This window comes from Helianthus annuus, chromosome 15 (genome assembly GCF_002127325.2).
Source record: "Helianthus annuus cultivar XRQ/B chromosome 15, HanXRQr2.0-SUNRISE, whole genome shotgun sequence".
Lineage (NCBI taxonomy): Eukaryota > Viridiplantae > Streptophyta > Magnoliopsida > Asterales > Asteraceae > Helianthus > Helianthus annuus.
The window spans coordinates 104,104,942-104,129,441 of NC_035447.2; the positions used below are offsets into that span (position 1 = coordinate 104,104,942).

Consider the following 24,500-nt stretch of genomic DNA (forward strand, 5'->3'; position numbering starts at 1 on the left):
CTCGTAGAATATAATCAAACGCAAAAACAAAACTAGAGAAATCATATCCCTCGAATCTAGCAATGTCATACGTCGAAATAGTCATGAGTTGAAACGTGTCTAACCTTAGAAGTTCGGGTTGTCACAGAAGCTGTTTATACTAGTGTGTTATACGGAATCTAAGTTGTTTATACTAGTGTGTTATACTGGCGATCAAAGCTGTTTATACTGATGTGTTATATGGTTTCTAAGTTGTTTATACTAGTGCGTGATACTGGCGATCGAAGCAGTTTATACTGGTGTGTTATATAGAATCTAAGCGGCTTATAATGGTGTGTTATACGGAATGTAAGCTGTTTATACTGGTTTGTTATACGAAATGTAAATTATTTATATTGGTGTATTATACAAAATCTAAACTATTTATATTGGTGTGTTATACAACAATGTAAGTTGTTTACACTTGTAACCGATAAAACACAACGTGAATAAATTAATAACTGCTAAAACATAACGTCAAGAATTTGTTCATGAGTGATCACATGTCATGTTAATTTGTTCAGTACACGTTCTTTGTATTATAAGTATCTGACAATTTAGAATTCTTAAAAGATATATCGTTTCCTTAAAAATCTCCTTATTTTGTTTAAGAAATAAATCTTCCATAAATAAGTTAATTATTCAATTACCTTTATGCCCTTTAATATAAAATCTCTAAATCCCACATGTCACCCTTAGAACATTTCCTACACTTTGTAGGAAAAATGTACTTTGTAGCCAACTCACACCATATATATATATATATATATATATATATATATATATATATATATATATATATATATATATATATATATATATATATATATATATATATATATATATATATATAATTCAAGCCAACAGAGTCGAACCGAACTGAGCGGACCTTTGCTCACGCTTGGATCGTTTCAAACCGAACCGATCTGAATCGAACGCTTTTTTTCAATCGAGCTGAATTGAACGAGCAAATTCCGAACATTTTTTCGATATAACATCGAACAAGTATCGAGCGTCGAGCAATTTGAACAGCCCTAGATAGGTGTATATGCATATTGGGATAAGCTCGGTAACGGATTAGGGGAACCGTATTGCCCTATACGCTTCCAATACTTTAGTGACAGGGGAACCGTATTGCTCTATACGCTTCCTATACTTTACTGACAGGGGAACCGTATTGCCCTATACGCTTCCTATACGACTCTCAGACCTGTGTGAATCATATTGCCCCATACGCTTCCTATTGTGCTCATTTTTCAGACCTTTTTAGTTCTGAACTTCGTGCATGTCAGATGGTAGGTACATCGTACCGATAAGATGCATATTGCCCTATATGATTCTTATTGGTGTCGCATTTAATGCGTTTAAACCCTATGGGAAACGTATTGGGCTATACGTTTCGTATTAAGGGATGTACAAAATTTTTGGGGATGTCTAGATACCATCACCCAATAGAATACTTTTATTATTAAAATTCAATACCGTAAATGGCAACTGTTTCTCAGAGGTCACCTTGAGGATGTATGCTTAATTAGACTCTTGTGACTTTTTTTTTGTGTAATGCAATCAATTCATTCACATTCACATAAAAGCACAATATAAGTATGAATAGTGTAATGCAATCAAGACACGTAAAAGCACAGTATAAGTATTATATAACCCTACAAAAAACAACTTGGGTCGTAACTTTTCGTTTAAAAGTTGTGTCGATTAGAATATTATACTATATTTATTTATATTAGACACGCGCGTTCATATATATTAATTAAATGGAAAACGTAACAAGAAAACATGTCTGTTCACTGGTTGTTGCATCTCTACAACAAACTAGAGACACCGGTTCGATTCTATTAGACACCATTTTTTGCTGCTTTTTTCTTTTCCCTGTTTGCTTCTAGAAGGCAAATTTACATACTATAAATTTTCAACATGTATATGTATTGTGGTGTTGTAAACAAGGCTTAGGGGTATTTTCAAAAAAAGAATGTTAATATTTCACTTTTAGACCACAATTTATTTGATTTTTCATTTTTAACCTAAATGGTTTCATTTTTTTTTTTCAATTTAAACTCACACTTTTTTTGCTTTAAACTTTGGTCCCTATACTTATCATATTTTGCAATTTTTTCGTTTAACGTTTCATTCTAACTTTTCCGAGTTAACACGTTGCAACTTGCATGTGTGGTTCAACGTTATTATGTTTCGTTTAACACTTCGTTCTCATTTGCGAGTTAATATGACGCAACGTACGTGTATGGTTCAACGTTTTTACGTTGTTGTTTTCCCGTTTAACATAACAGGTTGGTCACAACGAGCGGGTACTAAGTCAACTTAGTTATTATTTTCTGTGTTTTACGTTACGATCTAATTTCATTAATACATGTTGGTTGTTGGCAGTGGTGTGACATTGGTCCTATTTGAAATAGTTTTACACCCCCACCGCAACGCGGTGTTGCTTAATACTAGTTCAATTCAAAATGAAATCGTATCAACCAAAAGATGCAGGTTCGAATCCCTTCCATGCCGTTTTGCTGCTCCTTTTCTTTCGGAAGGCACCGCATCAGAATCTAAATAGATGACACCATGCAAATCATATTCATTTAATTAACCTGAACTACATTCTTCAAATATTACACACCGACTTCGACTCCCCAACAGTAACCATCTCCATTCAGAAACAAAATTTGTCAGTAAACATTAATTTCTTTAATTGGTCTTTTACAAGGAAATCTCATATTTGATCAATTGTTTTTTATTAAAATTTTACAACCCTTTTTTATTTCAGTTGTCTCAAATCCCATGTGTTCCTCAAATTCAATCAAAGGTGTTATTTTATTGTTTTAAGAACCCTCTTTTTTAAACAGAAAAGTTCAATACAAATTGTGATAAAGAAATGGAAAGCAATCAAAGGATATCGTATGTATTCTTAATGTTATTCATGAAATTAAAATTAACGATCAAAGGGTATATGAACACGTCGCTGCAAGTTATACCCTGGCGATAGTCTGTGTTTTACATGCGTTTCAAGTCGAGTTGATTCTTTTGGTTCCGACATCAGACCCGATAAATGGAAGGGAGTATTCGGTTGTCCAAAGAATTGATTATCGAAACTCAATTTATATTTGAAATCTTGGTTGTATTTGTGACATACCAATAGTAAGCTTAGCGTAATACCGTGATCCCGATTCCGATTTTTAAACTTGCACTGTTTTGATTTACCGTGGTTTATTTTAGAAATCTTGGTCGTATTTGTTTCGTATCAAATAGTAGGCTTTGCGCGAAACCGTGATTCCGTTCCGATTTGTAAACTTGAATTTCTTGACAGATCTATTATTAACAAACTTTGATGTTTGATTCTTTTTTATTTGCCGTGGATTACTATCCAGTATCCAGAGACTACCAAAACGAATCAAAACTTTATGTTAACCCATTTGTACGTTTAAAGATCATCATTCATATTGTTCAATTTATTTTTGCAAACACTAAATGTTTAGTTTTGTTTTATGTAGTTGTCTGACATCATTAAAAAAATTCTTTCAATTATGGGGTTTTGATCTTCCAATGATAACGAGTAAGTTTTGGTCATCAAAACAAAATTAGAAATCTGGATTCTAGAAAACTAATAATCGTATTCTTTTGTAGGGCATGGTATGAAAGTGAAATCAATTGATACATAGATGCCCCTTTACCGATTCACAGAAACCAAAATGAATAAAATGACTTTGATTGCAACTTTAATTTTTTTTACTATTGTCGATTGACTTTGATGGAAACTATAATAATTTTGCTATTGATCAATAATATTAGAATGGACTTATGGTCATTATCTAAATTAATCTTGATTATTTTTGGTTTATTTATCAATGATGGGTAACATTTCTGCAATGAAGAAATTATATATATATATGGAACCCATTAAGCCTAACCACTTTTTGAATTGATATCCACCGTTGGATCATGCTGAGATGAAATCTCAGCCGTTTAAACTCCTAAAAATAACCGCTTCCATGGCGGTTTAGAGCGGTTGTTTGCGGTTTTCTCAAGTAGGTGGTACCTCCACCTTTTTCTGCACATTATCTCCACAACTTTGGTGGTTACTTTCTAAATTTCCCGCTTATTATTATACTTTTGTTCCTACCCAGCTCATTAACTCTCATTTTTGAAAAAAAAAACTGTTTTTGAGATGATATTGGCCGTCCATTGCAGTTATTTTTCGGTGGTTATCTTCTTATTTTGTGGCCCACTCTCTCCAAACCAGTTCCGGCGGTTATCTGATGGTTTTTTTGCCATCCCCACTCTCACGTGATTCCAGGCCATTGGTTTCTCCTCCCCATAAAACTCCCTCTATGTTTAATCACAATTCCAAGTCCAGAGAAACCCTCGATTCCGTCAACCACCGACCGTGCCCTCTGCGTCTGTTTGAGCCTAGCCCCACCGCCATAGCGCCACCGTCTGCCACCAAACCAGGTAATGGCGAACATAGCCGCCGTTCAAAAAAATGGTAATGGCGAACATCGTGATGTGTCATCTATGTCTTTATCACCTCCCATTTTCAATTTCTGTTTTGCAGAGTCACTACTACCAGTGTTGCTCACCTTAATTTGTTTGCTTTTGATCATCTGAAGGCTCTAATCGTTTATGGTTCAAGGGTTTTGATTTAAAGATGGTTAATGTGATGGATCATTTGAGTAACTCATGAATCAAATGGGTTTAAGCAATTCGAAAAGGTGAATCTTCTGGTCTTGGAATCGTAGGTTGAAATCCATTTGCCAAAATCAGATTTGATTATTTGAAGCATATCCAGTGTAATTGAAAATGAGTACTGATATATAACAAATTTCTGATACAGATTAATGCACTTGCGTTATTTCTGTTTAATTATAATATAATTTGTTTTTATTGATTGTTTTGCTGGAGCAAAGTTGACCTAACTTATTTCATGTGCTTTCGACTCAATCATAATCGGTGAGAACTGCCTTGAATTGAAATCCCCTGCTTATACACTTGTGTTTCTTCTTAGTGGTCGGTTGCCATGGCAGGGATTCAGGTTGCATTTCATCTTTGAATATTTTTTATTGTTTGTTTTGTAATAATTTGTTTTGTATATTTTTTGGTATACTTACATACCAATTTAATTGTTGTAGGGATACATATAAAGTATTTCAAGGAATATAAAGAATACATATCATCATACAAGGGAAAGATAGTATAAAGACTTCGCTCACATCTTCCTAGTGGTTCGAGCGTGATCATAAAGAGGCTTCCAGCCTGTGAGTTAAGCTATATATGTTTTATTTAATTTTAATTAGCCGAGTTTCTTTTATATACGCTGTTAATGTATATAATCTTTTTAAAGGTTATGTAGTTTCCTTATATATACATTACAACATTGTGGGCAATGTAATAACATTGCTGAAATCTAAGATTATATGGTGTTTTTTGTATATGCATTATGCACTGTGGACTTGTCGAAGGTTTTTTTTTTGTGTGTTCATATTAAAGGTTTAATGACAACGAGCAAGACCTTAAATATGTTTTTGATTTTTATTTGGTATTATTAATTTTAGTTGTTTTCTAATATTTTCCTTATTTACAAGTACCTATTCAGAACTCACGGGTGGATGCAACTCTTTCAAGAGAGTGCAAACTTTTGGAACCTCAATAAAGAAACAAGTATATACATATACGTATAGATTATCATAATTCACTACTTAGAAGTAAGAACTCTAACCATGTCACTTCGTGTAAGTTTTTGACAGCTCACCATGGCGGCCACCAACCCCCTGATTACTATGCAAGAGGCACTCACATACAGATTTGATTGAGGTGAAGTGAGATACTATTATTGTTTCTTTGCTTTATGGACATAAAGTTGTTTTTATGGTACATATGATTCATGATCCTATATATTTCAAATTTGTCAGTTAATCTCAATCTTCCATTTCATTGTTGTGAGTTTTGAATTTGGGTTTGTGTTAACAGATTTATGCAGTTGGAAGAATTAATTGTTTTAGAGTTCATTTTATATGGAGAAAAGTAAGAAAAGAAGGTCCAATAGCTTAGTTTTTGATCTTATTGATAATCATAAGACCTGTTAGAATTGTTTGTTCGTTCTTATTGTTATTGAGCAGACCATTATAGCTATCATTGTTGATATGCAGTTACTTCAAGTGAGCCAACATGAAATCTTACAAGAATCAACTCGTGTGATAGGGCAACAAATGAAGAAGGTATATAATAGCACATAATTTATTATTAGTTTTTGAGATTTAGTATAATATATATACGTGTGTGTGTGGTTAAGTTTAATGTGAGATATGGTGGCTTGGGTCTTATGCAACTTGAAACAATGGTAGCTAATTTCATGAAAGTTCTGTGTTGTCGAGAAATTTACATGTATGCTTTAATGATGATCGAATCTTTTAGGGCACTTTCATATAAAGGATTCTTGTCAACTGTATGCACATTCCCGATTTCAGGTTGTATAGTACATGTCATCTTAAGTTATTGGCTTACTGTATGATATGTTAATGTGTATTGTGTCATGTGCCATTACCAATTTTTGACATGTTACCTAGCCCCCTTGACCCGCCCATCTTGCTACCTGTCATAAAAAATGACGCAAAGTCTGTACTTAAGATACCATTTGGCATTTATCATGTTATGTTGATATCATTGACCAAGTCAATCATAGATTATACCAATCTAATCTTTCTTATTTGGTTATGTGGTGTTAGAGCTATGGAGTGTTTGTGGCGAATGTCTTTCAAGTGGAAGCGAGTGCGTCCCCTTATTACAATGAAATCAAATAGCTCTCAAATAAAGTTCTTCTATGGTGTGGTAAGACTTAGTAAAGTAAATTATGCTTAGTTTGAAATGCTTAAGGATTGTCATTGTTCATTTTGATTTTTTAGCATATAGGTGTGCGGCGTTCGAATCTTTTTAAGCCCTTGCACAAAGGATTCTTGCTGGTTGTATGCACACTCCAGGTTTAGTATATATGGTAGACATCATCTTCAGTTAAAGTAACTAGCTTATTCTGTGATATGTTAATGTGTTAATAAGAGTTGGGGAGATTATAGCTTCAAGATAAGGTGTGAATAATATGTGTTAAACTTAGCAATCGGCTTTTATGCTTTGCGATTTGAATTCAAACTTCATAATTACTGGGATGCTTATGAGTAAAGTGAGTGATGTTATACATTTTATATCCAGCATTGTTTGTTGTTAATATCCTATGAACTCCATTGTTTTAATATGCTTCTATGGTATCCTTTCTAAATGAAGAAATTGTGGCTTTTTTGCCATGTGCTTTGTTACTGCCATCACAGATACTTTAAATAGAACTTACGAACATCTCAATAATCCGCTAAAAAACAATGTGACTGATGGATACAATATTGAGTTTTAGTGATGGATACAGTAGCTAATTATGCGTATATTGGTTTTTGCAGCCATGTGAATATATTAAAACTGTTTTTGTGCCAAAAAAAGGGTCATATTCATGTAGTTATTAAATGGCCGGCTGCCCAAGGAATAGTCCATGTGGTATGTAGGTTCCCTCAATCTTATAGACATTATATTATACTGTCATCTTTACCTTATTAAATTACCTACAATTGTGTATAAAACCAACTTGGTTGCAAATTTGACAGTGACAAACAATGATCCAATTTTGTGAACCATCATTAGTATAATTAATATTTTGTTAATGGGGAAATTAGGTAATTATAGCTTGAAAAGTTTCTATCAAATGATACTTTGAAATAGCATCTCTCAATACATATATTTGAACTGTTGAATATGGATTTTAGTCTTTTACTGAGAAATTTGAAACATAACTTTGTTGTTTTGCTACTATTTGCTTTGATGCCAGCTCTTGGTTGTAATGGCTGGATTTTACAAAGGATGGTCTCAACAGGAAGGGGGTAAGTCTTTTACTTAGGTTATTTTTGTATGGAGTAATAACTTGGTCACTTTCTACATTGAATTGTTTATCAGATGGGGTAACGGGTCACAATGGGTTTATTTTTATTTAAAACCATTTTGGTTCGGGTGAGATCGAGTTTTGGCAAAACTGGGTACGGGTCGAAAGAGTCCGGTTTAAAAAAATAAACATCAATTTGGTTTGGGTAAGACCCATCCTTTTTCATACTTTTCAAATATGCCTGTTAATAACCGTCATAAGTCACATATACTTTTCTGTTCATACTCGAGAGGAATAACAAGAGACTAAGAGATTGGGAGATGGTGCAAGTCGGGACATAGCCAAGTCTCTGAATAAAGGCTGATGATTATTTGATTTTGAAACTGCTAAATTTTTATAATGTTATTTCTTATAACAATTATGTCCTCCTGAAGGTGAAAAAGACTGGTGTACTACCATATTTGAGAATCAGTGGACCCGGATTTAGTTTGTAATTGGCCTTTTATCTTCTCTTCCACTGGGGTGGCATAATAGGCAGACCGGGCCATGTCGGGTAACCGGTCATAATAGGTTTTTGATCAATATGGGTCGACCGCCAAACGCTATTGTTTCATTTTGTGAATCTTATAATTATTGGTTGGTTAAATATATGATTACAAAGCCATATTATTACAATAATAATTTGAATTTTTTAAACACATTTTGGTTGTTATTTAGCTTACATTATTGATACTTGGCATTGTCATTAAACCTTTAATATACCCATCCGTCGGACGGGTATTAAACTTCGACTAAGTTATTACATTGGTTTGTCATGTTGTTTAATTTTGTGTACACTTAATATAGGTTAGCTTTGTTTGTCACGCTTTACGTATTATTTCTTTGTGTTCATAGGTTCATTCACCTTAATGGTATATAATGCAATAACGTAACCCGTCCACCGGACGGGCATTAAACTAGTTAAAAATGAAAGTTATGCAGTTGAAAGGTTAACATATGGAATTATTTACTCACAACCTTTTGTTTTCTATTATGCAATATGATAAATATTATTTCTAAGAAGCAACAATTGAAATATTGGCCAAATGTCTGATAAATTGGTTTAAAGTTTTTAGATTTGTTTGGATCGTTAATATGCTTTGATTGTTAAAGAGAAGCAAAAGAAATCATTCAAATATTTTGTTTCCTATTATGTTCTGATTTGCTATTATTATGTTTCCTTTTTATGTCTCTTTAGTTTTGTATTTAATCTATGCATTGTAACCGTGAAAGATATGCAAGAATTAAATCAATAAAATTCTGGTCTCTGATTATCATTCACAACATGGTATCAGAGCAGAGTTTCTGATCCTACAAAATTCTGTTCATCATCTACAACCTATCCCAAGCCAATCCAAACCAGAACAAAAACCCAGTAATCAAAATCAAAATCAACTCCAAAAACCCAAACCTGTCAGCAGCAGATCCATCATCTTCGCTCCGCATCAAAACAACAACAGCAGTAGTCTCCGCATCCATCTTTGTCGGTGAAACCTCAAAAATCAACCCCAAAACCTGGTCAAACTCCAAGAATCAAATCCAGTAGAACGAGGAACCCTAGTGTCGCTTCCGCTGAAAACCCGCTGCCGCCGCTGAAACCCTAGTTGCTGTCGCTGCCGCTGCTGAAACCCTAGTTGCCGCCGCCGCCGCCGCTGAAAACTCTAGTTGTTGTCGCCGGCGTTGAAAACTACCGTCCAAACCCTAACAATCGGTTAATCTGGGCGGATTTATTTGCTGAATCGGGTGAAGTTGCAACAATCAATACATAAGTGTTGTACTTTCAGCCGTTTTTGATTGGTTGAAACAAAGAAGAGCTCGAACCAGAGATTACTGTAAGAAGAAGAAGGAAAGGACGTGTGACTGTGCTGGTTATAAGTTTGTTTTTTGCTGATAAACAAAGAAGAACTAGTCTCCCCAGCGTATTTATCAAAAGGGAACGATTGTGGCTGAGATATAAGTGACAGCGTATTAATCCTTTGTCTAGGGTTACCTCAAATCTTGAACGCGAGTTCAAGTATCCAGCGTATTTAATAAATACGCTAGTGTATTTAATAAATACGCCGAAAAGAGAACGGGCCCGGCTTCGATTATCCAGCGTAGTTGATAAATCTTGAATGCGAGTTCAAGTGTCCAGTGTTTACATAGCTGCCATGCCCGGAGACGATAGCTCAAACGACCGTACCAACAATGACGATCTCGCAATTCAACTTGCGAATCTTCTTCGAACCAACCTTAATACCCAATCTCAAACACCAAAACAAACCTTATCCGATAGCCTGAAGATCAGTATCAAGCTAAATAGTCAAAATTATGCTCTATGGGCTCGAATGATTCGAGTCGCTATAGGGGGGAAATCTAAGAACCTGTTGAGCTATATTACAGGAAAACCTGCCCCACCAAACCCGTCAGATGAACAATATGAGCAGTGGGAACAGGACGATCTAGTCGTGTTCTCATGGCTCATACAAAACATTGAACCAGGGTTAGCCGGCAACCTCACCGAGTTTCCCACTGCGAAGGCGTTGTGGGACGCATTGGTGGTTACATATAGCAGTGGGAAAGATAAACTACAAACCTTCGATTTACACGTCAAAGCAAACGAACTCAAGCAAAACGGCTCAGCTCTAGAAGATTTCTGGATCAAGTTACAAGGCATTTGGGGAGAGATAGATCGAAGGGATCCAAATCCAATGACCTGCTTTGCTGACATAGCAACATATAACAATATCAGGTCTGAACAGAAATTATTCCAATTCCTGAATGCTCTTGACAGGAAGTTTGACCCAGTCAAAAGAGAAATCCTTCGGTGGGATCCCCTTCCCTCGGCTGAGCAAGCCTACGCGGCTGTAAGGAAGGAGATGGCACATCAAGGAATCCTTGGTACCATCTCTGAAACTTCACCGTCCGGTGTGGCAGCGGGGCTCGTCACTGGAGGAATCACTGAAATCGATGGACAGGGCTTAATCACGAAGGGACAGCGACGGTCAGACTTCACTAGAAACTTATCATCCCGAATCGACAAATCCAAGCTGAAATGTAGTCACTGTGATATGAGGGGACACACCAAAGATCAGTGCTTTAAAATCGTGGGTTTCCTGACTGGTGGAGTGACAACCACAAAACTAAGAACCCGAATCAAGAGGGGAAGGTTGTCATTGCCATAGGTAACAACAGCAATGAGAAGGATGGCAGTAATGCTTCTAAAGAAATAATTAGGGTTCAAAGTGAAGACGCATCTGAGACTGAAGATCAGGATGGATGGACGTGGCACTGAGCACCCCCAAAAAAACCAAAACCAAAAAAAAAAAAAAAAAAACAAAACCCAAAAACCAAAACCCCAAAACCAAAAACCAGAAACCCAAAATCCCAAATCAAAATCAATGCCAAAACCCAAATGGCCAAGTTGAATTTTGAAAAATCCCATAATTCAACTTGAGGGGGAGTGTTAAAGAGAAGCAAAAGAAATCATTCAAATATTTTGTTTCCTATTATGTCGTGATTTGCTATTATTATGTTTCCTTTTTATGTCTCTTTAGTTTTGTATTTAATCTATGCATTGTAACCGTGAAAGGTATGCAAGAATTAAATCAATAAAATTCTGGTCTCTGATTATCATTCACAACATTGATGAACTCACATCTCTAATATCGATGCTAAAGACATTCATAATCAACACCCGCAGCAACGCGCGGCTTAGCGTCAACCCGTTAAGAATGAATAACTAACGAACAAACCTTGAGGTCTTGTTCTTGGTATGAAAGGAAGATAAATGGTTGCACAAATATTATCCTGCGTCATATAAACAACACATTCTTAGAGTAAGTACAGTTAAAAAGTAAGCGTGCGTAATTAGACATTAAAAGTATGTTGTAAGAAAACAATGCTTAAAAAAACATAAATAACAGTACATCTATTGGATTATTGAAATCAACTTCCAGCTATAATTGCATTGCATTATTATTAAAATTATAAAGGTTTTTTTGTCTCACCTCTCTTTTGATCACTTGGACTATATGTCAAGTATCATAAGTCCTTTCAAGAAAGAAAATAAAAAGGAAACTTCAAAATTCAAATCTATGTTTTCAAAAAAAAAAAAAAAAAAAAACAATGTACTGATGGAATTCAAAGGTTCAATAATGAAATAACTTTAATTCAGTAATCATACTCATACTAATCAGTAATCACATGTATTTAAAAATGAATTAATTTTAAATCTGGTTATCACATATACTAAAAGTTTGGCAGTAGGTTTGGGGAATAACAAAACCTAACACTTGATGTTGTTAATTGCTCAATTACACAAACATTGAATCAGAATTGAACAAGCAACCAAAAAATAAGAGCAAACTATCTAAACCAAAAAATCAGAAGAACACTTGTGTAACACAATCTTACCCCAAGTCAAGATGATTATGTGACCAGAAGAGCACTTGTTAGGCTGTGACAACTTGTGTATCCACAGCAATTCTAGCTCCACCACCATTCTTGGCATCAGATTTTCCCAATGTTTTCGCCGAAGATGTCATGTCGGAATCTCTTGATTTGCATTCTTGTTTTAATCAACCCCAAATGCCCACCATCATTAAAACCAAAGTCATTCTGGTTTTCCTAAGGGATCATCCCCATTTTATCATAAACTTCATCTGTATTAAAATCCACCATGAGTTTTAAAAACAATAATCAACTCGAAACCCAAAATTCAAATTACCAAAAGCAGCATGTTCAACATCGCCTTGAGGGAAGGTGTATTTGCACCAACCATCAGTACAGGTATTATACCATAATGGAGAATGCAAGCAATCCTTCACAGAATTCATCCCACTAATCATCTTGAAACAGAAACCCTAACCTAGAACATGATTCCACACTACAATAAAAATGCACTGTATTTGGAAACATCAACTCAAAAAAAAAAAAAAAAAAAAACCCTTGGTTTGTTATATGTTCTGATCTAGAACAACAAACTGAAGTAGATTAACTCCCATAAAAAACAACAACAAATTGAAGTAGACTGATGCAAAATCCCACAAAAAACATCATCACCATCATCATCCCAGTTAAATGAGAATCCAAGCAACAATTGGTTCTCAATGACTATTTTCCAAAAAAGGAAGTAATTAACATTGCACCTTTAATCAGCAAATAGTCGACATTGACCGAAGGTAATCAACCTCCTCCTGCCATAACTAAAACATGCAAAACTCTCAACAACGATGAAGGTTTTGAAAGTTACACCAATGAATTTTACTATTATTATCATAGATTTATTTATGTTACTATTATTATATAATAGAAGAATAGATATATTGATATAAGAAAGTACCTGGGAAAAAGTATTAAAAAGATGTAGGTCCGTGTTTCGGGATCCAATCCGTGATTTTCATGTTCATGTTCAAAGATGGAAGAGATAAGAGATGATAAACAAACAAACTTTGTATTAATCCGGTAGTAAACATTACAAGTCGGCCCGATTACATGGAATCCGAACTAATACCAAAGAAGTATACATCCGGGGAGAAACCAAGTGGTGATTTCTCCCGGTGAGGTCTCAAACCTCCTATCACTCTCTTGCACACACTTGTGCTCTCACTCTTGTGTTGCAAATGACAAGGTGTTGGTATTTATACCAAACACAGGTTGCACGGTCGAAGGATTAAACTGACTGGTCGATAGATCATCTGTCGACCATCCAGCTTTCGAAAGATACACACATACCTCGAAGAATGCCATATCCTTCGAGGTCCATCTTCAACCTTCGATGGATATCTTTCGAGCTCATCGAGGGATACACAATCCTTCGATGCCTTATCCTTCGACACCAACATTAAACAACCATAAACTGTCTAGCAAACACACACGGTCAACCAAATAACCCTCTCGTTTGACCACTTCAAACGAGCGGGTCTATACACGTTCGATAGACCGTTTCACTAACTATTACAAATTCAGCGTAAAATAATAACTAATCTATTCGACAAGCATCGGACACAAAATCTGCATCAACAAATTCCCCCTTGTCCGTTGCTGTCGAATGCTGAAAATGCAACTGCAATCATCGATCTTCAGTCAAGTAATCATCTTCTCTGTGTTGACAAATTCCCCCTTGACCGATGATCCAGGTAAGTAGTATCTTGATGCTCATTGTATAATATTTCCCCCTCAGAGTACGCGCATCCGTGTTGAGTGTTGTGCAATTTCCTCAAAGGACTCAATTGACCGATCTTCCGCTGATCTTCCAATACTCCAACCGGCATTTGATAAGGGTTCCATTCTTTAACAACTGCATCAAGTAATCCTTCAAGCATACTACATTGATAGAGATTTCTGGTAAACTATCTTCTGTAAACCGTCTTTGTGAAATCGACCAAGTAATGCACTTTTCTGTGCAAAACATTCCACGCAGAACCCCCTTGTCTCACCAGAAAATCACAAACTCTACCACCTGTGATTGCGTTTAGAATTTTACCGAAGAAATTCAACATTTGAAAATTTTTATCCCCCCATTTCTTTGGTAAGATCTCTAAACCTTAACAGATTCTTTCCACTTCAAAGAAACTGTCGTCAAATGTTCACCAATTCCCTCCACTGAGCGGAACTGTCATCAATCTTCATTGAATGTTCTCGGTTCCGAAAATTCACGAACATGACTTTCTTCTTTGCATAAACTAGTTGAATAAGAACGTCCCCTGGTACCCCGTAGGATCTGACTTGTATCATTTGTGGCCCAAAAATTTATAAGTGCAAACAATAGTGTTAGGCCTAATATTGAACCAATTCGTTGTGGCCCACTTCCTTTGATGGCAATTAATAAAAACCATTAGTCAACAACCATAATATTATTCCATCACAGCCGACATCCATTCTTTCCCCTTTAAAAAAAATGATCCATCAACACATTGGCTGTAATTGGGTTGTATGGGCGGCAACTATCAACCACCAAAGTGGGCGGTGCATTGGAAGGTGAACACAAACAACAAAATGAAATTTATTTGGTGTCATGGGCGGTGCATTGATATTTGATCCACCCACAAGTCAGCAACCCTATTTTTTTTTTAAAAAAAAAACATCATCAGCCGACATCAACATGTGCAGCTCATTCTTATCCATTATCATCTCCTCAGACACCCTCCATCTTTCATTTCGATACAACAGGTCCAGCAGTCAACAACTCTTCACAAAAGAACATCCATCCGAGACACCATCTTCTTTCTCATTCTTTTCGAGGTCAGACTTTCGGCTCTGACATATCTTTCGAAGTTGAATCGGTCTATCGAAGTTGTTGGGGTTAATACTTCGACACACAAGGAAACTGATCCTTCGATACTGTTGTTATGACCCTTCGAAAAGAAAAAGAATAAATATCTGATCTTTCGATTCTGTCCCATCCAGATGATCTTTCGCTTCAGAACAGATGATGTTTCGAAACAAAACAGAAATACGACCCTTCGAATTACTGTTGACCTTTCGAAGTAGTTCTGGAAATATAGACTTGACCTTTCTAAATCAGTTGGTTGACCCTTCGAAACAATCAAATAATCTATCGAAAATTTAAATGATCTTTCAAAGTTTTGGATCTGACCCTTCGAACACAGTTGGGAAATGATTGACCTTTCGAGCAGCCTTATCATCTTACGAAATATGCAGATGTGACCCTTCGAATTCAGTGAGATGACCCTTCGAGCAGTTAACTGATCCTTCGAAGTTCTTTACATCTTTCAAATTATGAAGATGTGAAGAACATCAAGAACACAGCAACCTGGGTAAATCTGCAGATTCGATGAAAACACTTGAACACCATTTTTGATGAAGAAAACTTGAAGATTTAGGAGAAAAACATAAAACCCAACACTCGTTTTATCACAGATCTGAATATTCGGGTCCAGATCTGAGTTTTTCTCATTTTCACCATTTTTACATCTTGAACAAAAACCCACAAAAATCACAGATCTAGAGCACATGTGACTTAGTAAACGGTTAGTTTTACTAAATCGGGCACCATGGCTCTGATACCAATTGTAGGTCCGTGTTTCGGGATCCAATCCGTGATTTTCATGTTCATGTTCAAAGATGGAAGAGATAAGAGATGATAAACAAACAAACTTTGTATTAATCCGGTAGTAAACATTACAAGTCGGCCCGATTACATGGAATCCGAACTAATACCAAAGAAGTATACATCCGGGGAGAAACCAAGTGGTGATTTCTCCCGGTGAGGTCTCAAACCTCCTATCACTCTCTTGCACACACTTGTGCTCTCACTCTTGTGTTGCAAATGACAAGGTGTTGGTATTTATACCAAACACAGGTTGCACGGTCGAAGGATTAAACTGACTGGTCGATAGATCATCTGTCGACCATCCAGCTTTCGAAAGATACACACATACCTCGAAGAATGCCATATCCTTCGAGGTCCATCTTCAACCTTCGATGGATATCTTTCGAGCTCATCGAGGGATACACAATCCTTCGATGCCTTATCCTTCGACACCAACATTAAACAACCATAAACTGTCTAGCAAACACACACGGTCAACCAAATAACCCTCTCGTTTGACCACTTCAAACGAGCGGGTCTATACACGTTCGATAGACCGTTTCACTAACTATTACAAATTCAGCGTAAAATAATAACTAATCTATTCGACAAGCATCGGACACAAAATCTGCATCAACAAAAGACTTTGTATAGCTAGAGGTATGTTTGTTGTATGTTGTACGTAGCTATGTGAACTTCTACGTGTCGTGAGTCTCAGGATGTACTACGTGAGTTTCATCTACGTAGTCATGTGGTATTCAGTAAAAGTAAAAATGAAGAAAAACAAGTTTATAAAAATATACATATTTGTGGATAGTTTATACAGTCGGGTGATATTTCAACATTAATAAAATAACACTATATCTAAACAAATGTATATTACAGAGATTCCTAAGAAAGTACAACACATTGCAACATACAATAAAGTTATAAAAAAGAGTAAAACAATATTTGACTCTATGATCCGTTTTCATTGAATGTACTTTGTCCCACAAGTAATGTGTTGGTTATGTTTAATCGGTTGCTTGTTTCCGCAAACCATAATTATTCATTATGTTAGTAAATTCAATAAATAAAAATGAAAATATATAGATGTATTGTCTCATTAACAAGTCTTAATAAGCAACAACATCAACATTAACATAGAAATAAAATCATGTAGAAAGTTTAACCTGTTTCTTTAAACAAGTTAAATGGGTTGCCATGCTGAAAATTTTAATTTCTAAACGTTAAACATATAAGATAATCAGCAACAACTTGACATGAAATCATCTATCATGGTTGTAAGTAATTTATTTCGTTTATTGATGATTTAGAATCCAATATAAAGACATGTCGAATGTGAATGTGGATATGATTCTCTACTAAACAGCATCACTCATGACATCAGTACCGTTAGCAGTTTTTCCAAGAAAGTCGGTCTTTGAAGTGTCTGATCTGATCATGCTATAGAATACAAAATGATTGGTGAGACAATTTATTATAAACAAAAAGAACTAGAAACAAAAGGATATTCTTGTGTAATTTAGATTACCTTCTATCAACAATGACCATTGAACGAAGCTCGCAGTTCTTAAAGCTGAGTACAAAACAATTACAAAATATGGAGTTATGGTTTATCTCTAACGGGCCCATACAAAAATGAGATTAAAAGAAAATGAGTCAGATGGGTTAAGCGGGTCAAAAGCCGCCACTTTTTAGTGCATAAAACCTCCAATATATTATTTAATTCATATAATTAGAGAATTAGTGAAAAGATTTGGCACACTAACTATTTAAACCATAGAAAATTACGAAAAAACCATAATTTCTTGGGTGTGTTATGCCCCACATAACCATGTTAGAAACAAAATAATCATGAAGCCATGAAGAAAAATATAAATTATACTTGCATTTCGACTTTATTGCATCAATGACGACTTAAACTTATGTGACATGGGACACCATATCACATATAGCTTTGCATATGTATTGCTATCCAAGTACAGATTCATATATGTATTATTATTCGTGTATATAATAAAATATTTTAAGGGTTTAACGAGTAAAAGTAGATACACCACCAAAGATCACGTATCTCTCGTAGCTATATGCGGGAAATAGTTCAAACATGACCATGTAGGTAGGTATATAACACTCATAAGTCAGAAAAAATGGATACTGATTTTTTCTTAAACAAAACACATTTGGGTCAGCCCAGCCCAACCCAACCCAATTCGGCTGGCACAACTGTACAGTTTCCACCTCTAGTTATAACCAAAAGAGGTAGACTATTTCAAACCTATAGCCAAAATAGCCCCAAATAGAACATTTATAATCAGATTGCAAATTTTGAAATTACTGATAAAATTAATCAACTTACTATATGGACATTTCTTTCTTGAGTGTGGGATGGCAGTCATCTCCATATGCATCAAGTGTACGATGCAAGAAAACAGCGTGAGAAACAACCACAATCTCCTTCTCTTTACGGCTCAACAACCTACATAAGTTGTAGGCGAAAACAAAATATGTGTGAGTCAGGGCAATGGGGTGATTATTCTCAAATTCTCATAATAGCTTATATAAGTTTAAAAAAGTAGAATAAGAAGTCACCATTTCATAAACTTCACCCCCCGGGCTGCAACATCTTCAAACTTTTCTTTAGTATCTGGGCTCCACCAAACATCGTCGTCGGTTTCAACCTGAATACAATGAAACAAACAAACAATGTACTTTTAGCAGGCAAATTCCTAGAACAAACATCCAGGATCCGCCACTAGATGCAAATTATATTTGAGTAACATACCAATGAAAAATCAATTGCTGGGAACATGTGTTTGTATTCACTTATACATCTCCTCTTATTGTAAAGATTAACACCCTACATGAATTGCAATAATATGAGTTCAGAAACATATAAATAACTTTGAAGCTCACTAGATTGACAATTTGTGTAGGTGGAATAGTGGGCAGGTCAAATGGGTTGGTTCATGGCTCAATAACATGTACTTTTTTATATAAGTGTGCTAGAAATTACCAGTGACATACCATATTCTCTCGACAAAGCTCCATAGCAATGAACGGAGGACAATTTAGGCTTGAAATTGCAGGACGATTACAACTGCCAGTATTTTCTGCCATTAGTGGAGGCATGTCAACCCCATCAGCAGAAGCTTCACCTCCAAAAACACCAACTGCTGTTTGCATGGTCCTACATGCATAGTGAATTAATCAAGTACAATTACAATAAGAATTTAAATCATTTAATACAAATACAACAGATTGCATGTTATATAAACAGATTTTAGGTGACTTTCATCTCGTTTGACATCTTGCTCTTTTAGTTAATCTTGTTAGAAATATTAAACTATGTTATGTTTTATGTAATTAATTCGTATGTTCAGACATATATTTAGGTTAGCTTATTAAGTTAGTTAATGATAGGATTATCAACGATCGGAAGATAAGCGGGAATTCATTTCAAAATAACTGCAAATTGGTTACCCGCCTTATCTTAACCGCCAAACTGTTATGTATAAATTAGTTTTGCCAGGAACCATAACCGGTATCAAGACTTTCTTAATTTACACTAAGAATTGTCCAAATCCTTTCTGTCATTCAATCATTGTTCTCAATCGACAATGCACATTCAGTTTGGTTCTCTTGTTTACGACAACATGGATTCTTCTTATAATCCAAACTTGTCGTCAACTTCCGCTGCAACTCGGTCATCAGACTTCCAACAAAGTGGTATCAGAGCGACGAAAGGGAAGATGCCGATGACTGATCTGAAACCAACGTCCAGTATGTTGCCTTGTCAACATTGCGCGGATGAAATGAAGAACAATAATAAGCGATTTCAGCGAGTAAAGACATGCTTTTACTGTCACCAACCAGGGCATCAAATTTACAAGTGTAATAAGAAAGAAACAGACGAAGCGATACAGTTAATCCGGCAAGCGGTGAATGTGGGCATACAGAATCAAAGGGAAGATTTCAGTAATCATCAAGAGATGATTGTAGTGGGTACCGAAGGCGGGCTATGGAGCGATATTTGGTACGTTAGTTCTGTATTTAAACATCATATGGCTGGAAATTTGAACGTGTTTAAACGAATTAAACACATAATCGGGGTTGATACTCAATCCGGGGAAAATAATTTCTTATTTACACGTGGGGTTGGTTCGGTTGAAATCAAAACCGGGAATGAGACTATGAGAATTCAAAGCGTTTTCTATTCTCCGGAATTAGATAGGAATGTTTTGAGTATAGATCAATTAACCATGCAAGGTTTTACCGTTAACAAAAACGGTGATACTTGTAAGATCTATCCAATGTTCTCTACTCCGGTTGATAACTCTATGAACGAAAAAAGTGGGTTAACAAGAGAGGAAGAAATTGGGTTACACGAGAAACAGAATATTATCGAAGAAAACGTGCATGACAATGAATTTAAAGAAAGGTATCTAAATTCATATTTCGAAGATCTGGATCTGTCCTCACAGGAACCAGATTGGAATATGATGATTGTCAAGAACATGGAATTTAATGAATTTGATGACTGCGTTGCATTCATAAATTTATTAGATGATCGTGAATTTGTGATCAAGTATAAACATATGCTTGATTCAAAGTTTGAGGAATTAGTTAAATGGTTTTTATTTAACTATATGGAAATCACGAGTCGACCGGTTCCACCAGTTGCATTGCATAAGAGAAAGATTAATCTACTAAGCTTATACTTGTTGGTAGCCGCGGATGGGGGATACAAAACAGTAACAACAGAAAACATGTGGCCTGCAATAGCGAAGGATCTGGGATTTAACTACGAAGACGGAGATTACATGAGAACTACATATGCCATGTATCTCGATATCTTGGAGTATTACTATAATTTCAATCAATTTCAGAGGAAAATGCAGGATAAAGAGGTTGTTGTTGAAGAAGGCAGACTTACCGAAAGTCATCAGAGGGTATCAACCAAGGCAGAAGATGCTCAACAAGAGACTGCACAAGAAACTGCAGGAATGGGACAAGCAGCGTTGTTCACACGCATTGATGATGAAGATTGGAGCAAAGGGAAGAGGAGAAAGCGCTTCAACTTTGACTATGCAAGGTGGGCTGTGGAAGAAGCAAATCAGAGTGTGCTGGATCGGTCTCGCAAACATAACCTAGTTTAAGGGGGGTTATGTTAGAAATATTAAACTATGTTATGTTTTATGTAATTAATTCGTATGTTCAGACATATATTTAGGTTAGCTTATTAAGTTAGTTAATGATAGGATTATCAACGATCGGAAGATAAGCGGGAATTCATTTCAAAATAACTGCAAATTGGTTACCCGCCTTATCTTAACCGCCAAACTGTTATGTATAAATTAGTTTTGCCGGGAACCATAACCGGTATCAAGACTTTCTTAATTTACACTAAGAATTGTCCAAATCCTTTCTGTCATTCAATCATTGTTCTCAATCGACAATGCACATTCAGTTTGGTTCTCTTGTTTACGACAACATGGATTCTTCTTATAATCCAAACTTGTCGTCAACTTCCGCTGCAACTCGGTCATCAGACTTCCAACAAATCTTATTAATTTTACCGGTAACAGGTCCAAAATCTCCTAAAAGACGTGATATATCATGACTTGGATCATAAACAATATTAATGCTCATTCTCAATTACATCAACATAAAAAAAGAGAAAGTACCTGAGCAAAGGTGAAACTACAACCAATTCGATATTTTTGAAAAGTCCAGACGTATGAACATGCTTCCGGAGATTATCTACCTGTTGGACATATCAAAGTCAATATGGAGGTTTCACAGATGAAGCTTAACCAAATTTTGACCCATTTACTTCTAAATGGTTGATCAGGAAAGTTTAAACTCATACAGGTCAAATACAAGAATTTAGCCAAAGGGAAAACGAGTCAAATAGATTAAAAGTTTATGAAAGGTTACCATTGTAGCTTAATCATTTTTATCTCAAATAGTATATTATTGCTATTAAGAATAGTGTTATGTAATTAATTAACCATTAAACACAATTTAATGTTTTTTAAAAATCTTGGACGACAAAGTGTGTGCGGGTCAACCCAAACACAAGCCGTTAGTTTCATTTTTTAACGTGCACTAAATGACTCAATCATGTACGAATGATGACATGTAAGGTGATCTAACCTGTTCCCAACCAAAAGGGGTAAGATGTGCATCAAAGAGTTCCTCAGACATATATGCACTATGGTCCTTCTCTCCTAATACATTGTGAACTCCTTGAGCATGCCTCACCTAGTACCCCATAAACCGTCAACATATATCAAGAAAAAATATAGGACTGGAAACTTAAAAAAAAACTAAAACATACCAGATGAATGGTTTTAGAGCGATGCAGAGGATATATACCTTCACGAGTATCAGAATTCATATCTGTGATTCACTGATAAACAAATACCGTTGAGATAACTTCCAAATATCAAATAATACTTATGTTGGGGTGATTTTAGTGTCGTCAATAACATTTTAGTATAATTGGATTTACTGTAAGACTAAATAATAAACAATCGTAAACATAACACTATTATAAGTTAGGAGATGTGGAGTCCACACAAACACATAGAAACCTACATTTCAAATCTAATTATAGAAACAAATTATGAATATAAGTTAAAGTACCAGAAACTCAGAAAGTAGAAGAACAGAGAAGCAAGGAACGACGTCGTATCGATGCTGGCGATGAAGAGAGTCACACTTGTTGGTATTTATTTTTATTATTGTTTCAATTTTATAATGTAAATATATTGACTTTGTTCTAATATCTAGAGTTCAAATTTGGCAACTAACATAATGTTCAAGTATATGATAGATTAATCTGACTTATTGATATTATAATAATTTGTTATAGTAAGAAAGAGACCATAGTCATTACTTAATAAATAGTAGTTTTAAGTGGATACAAATTCGAAAACTTTCTTTTATTATATTAAAAATTCATGTTTTACTAATTTGTCACAATCGTTAGATTTAATACTTAGTTCTTGTCGTGTACTAGTTTTAGGGCAAACATATTGTGGGGACCGCTAAACCAAACGAAAAATAAACGTAAAAATGTTCAAACGCGCATGTGTATTGCTGAGTGTTAAGTCGCCAAATTTAAACCGATACATAAAACATTATCTTAAAAAGAATATTCACGGTGGGTTCAAAACGAAGATAAAATAGTCAAATCGCGATAATATGTAATACGTAATTCTGGCGGTGGCCTGTTTTTGAACATCGAAAGTATAAAAATCGCATCCTGATGGTAAATTCAAAAGTGTAGATAAAAAATAACAAAATGTTGGGAGTTTATGGGGAAAACGTTTGTGGCCAAGCTTTAAATTATAAAGTTGTGATGAAATTTTAAAAAGCACAAACTTAACAATCTATATAATCTATATAACTATATAAAGCAAATCTGACGGATAATAGTGTAATTTCGCCACACATACAAATTGTGAAGCACCATGTACAAGGTATACAAGCCATTTGAGAAGGGGTAGAATGGAATGTTTTTCAAACTTTTAAGACGCTACAGGGGTAAGCTAGGGATTTCACCCATTGAATTCTAATATCTTCAATCATCTGTCGTTCCGTCTCCCTGTCTGTCGTTCCATCTCCCTGCCACTCAATCGTCTGGCCTTTAATTAGTCGCCTCATTCCCCCTCAGTTTCCATCCCACCCCTGTTAAGTTGTGATTCATGACTGAGTGCGAGGAGTATATGGCAGGGAAGAACTAAAGGAACAAAGGATCAAAATCAGACTTGATTGAGTCCATATGATGAAGATGAGGAAGTTGCCTTTTTATTTCTTTTTCCATTAATCACAATTTTGACCTCGATCACTTTCGGTGAGTTTTCTTTGTTTGTGTTTTTATTGATTTTTCTTTGTCGATCTTCCCCAAATCTGTTGGATAATCTTGACATGACGGGTCGTGGGTTACGGGTCAACTGGGTCAGCTGGTTATTTAGTGGTTCATTTATTAGTTAAGTATTAAAATAAGTTTGAATAACTTGGTCATAGTGAACGTTTGGGTTGTAGTTGGAGTCTCACGATTCTTTAGGAAGTTTCCTATTGAATAGGTGGTAGCATGTTGCAGTAGTTATTTTTCTGTTTTGAAAGAGTCTAGTGTACGTTGCATGTAAGCCTATATAAGGCTCTATTGAGTCGTTCAATAAAAGTAACCAGCGGCTTTTGTTTTGCTTTTCAGTAGTATACATTTGCTTTTAAAGTCAGCAATCTTTGTTTATTTTTTATTGTACGAGGTGTGAGTGTTTTTAGCCAAGGTCTGATCCAACATTTGGTATCAGAGCCCTAGGCTCATACCTGATTCGTAGCAAGAAAGAGATGAAGCAGCAGCAAGATTGATCATTAAGTGATCAGAAAAGCAAGTTTTTATTTCAGCAAGATAGCAAGATATTGAAGCAAGAAGGCCGCAAGTTAAGCCACGTGACAGCAAGAAAC

General features: G+C 35.4%; 2 protein-coding genes across 29 annotated transcripts; one reads left to right on the plus strand and one right to left on the minus strand.

The window, feature by feature from the left end:
* The first annotated feature begins 4,194 nt into the window (after positions 1–4,194).
* On the plus strand, positions 4,195–8,641 carry LOC110912058. 28 transcript variants are annotated; one of them, XR_004882409.1, is made up of 12 exons: positions 4,201–4,485; positions 4,589–5,065; positions 5,163–5,288; positions 5,627–5,691; positions 5,778–5,844; positions 6,001–6,054; positions 6,180–6,248; positions 6,756–6,858; positions 6,933–7,007; positions 7,473–7,566; positions 7,895–7,946; positions 8,380–8,641. XR_004882409.1 is itself a non-coding variant. In XM_035984745.1 (8 exons), the coding sequence occupies exons 4-8, from the start codon at positions 6,760–6,762 to the stop codon at positions 8,430–8,432; spliced, it is 366 nt and encodes a 121-aa protein (XP_035840638.1). In that variant the 5' UTR covers positions 5,072–5,844; positions 6,001–6,054; positions 6,180–6,248; positions 6,756–6,759; the 3' UTR covers positions 8,433–8,641. The 28 variants fall into 28 exon arrangements, 1 of the variants encoding a protein (XP_035840638.1); XR_004882403.1 differs by having other exon boundaries at positions 4,198–4,485; positions 5,616–5,691; positions 5,768–5,844; positions 6,933–7,566; XR_004882407.1 differs by having other exon boundaries at positions 4,198–4,485; positions 5,616–5,691; positions 6,933–7,566.
* An 8,556-nt stretch (positions 8,642–17,197) lies between these two features.
* LOC110912056 (phosphoglycerate mutase-like protein) lies at positions 17,198–22,755 on the minus strand. Its single transcript, XM_022156729.2, has 10 exons — positions 22,674–22,755; positions 22,366–22,437; positions 22,182–22,289; positions 21,710–21,789; positions 19,050–19,212; positions 18,808–18,882; positions 18,615–18,703; positions 18,382–18,501; positions 17,554–17,598; positions 17,198–17,465 (listed from the first exon to the last, which is right to left on the minus strand). Exons 2-10 carry the CDS (start codon positions 22,423–22,425, stop codon positions 17,384–17,386), a joined length of 822 nt encoding a protein of 273 aa, XP_022012421.1. The 5' UTR covers positions 22,426–22,437; positions 22,674–22,755; the 3' UTR covers positions 17,198–17,383.
* Positions 22,756–24,500: the final 1,745 nt, after the last annotated feature.

Excerpts from the sequence above, each read along its gene's own strand:
- LOC110912058 (XM_035984745.1), top strand. The coding sequence starts at position 6,760 with ATGGAGTGTTTGTGGCGAATGTCTTTCAAGTGGAAGCGAGTGCGTCCC. Across the intron at positions 6,859-6,939 it reads TAAAGTTCTTCTATGGTGTG|GTGTGCGGCGTTCGAATCTT; the intron begins GTAAGACTTAGT and ends TTTAGCATATAG. Across the intron at positions 7,008-7,472 it reads TGGTTGTATGCACACTCCAG|CCATGTGAATATATTAAAAC; the intron begins GTTTAGTATATA and ends TGGTTTTTGCAG.
- LOC110912056 (XM_022156729.2), bottom strand. The coding sequence starts at position 22,425 with ATGAATTCTGATACTCGTGAAGGTATATATCCTCTGCATCGCTCTAAA. Across the intron at positions 18,502-18,614 it reads GGGGTGAAGTTTATGAAATG|GTTGTTGAGCCGTAAAGAGA; the intron begins GTGACTTCTTAT and ends CAACTTATGTAG. Across the intron at positions 17,466-17,553 it reads ATGGTCATTGTTGATAGAAG|CATGATCAGATCAGACACTT; the intron begins GTAATCTAAATT and ends TGTATTCTATAG.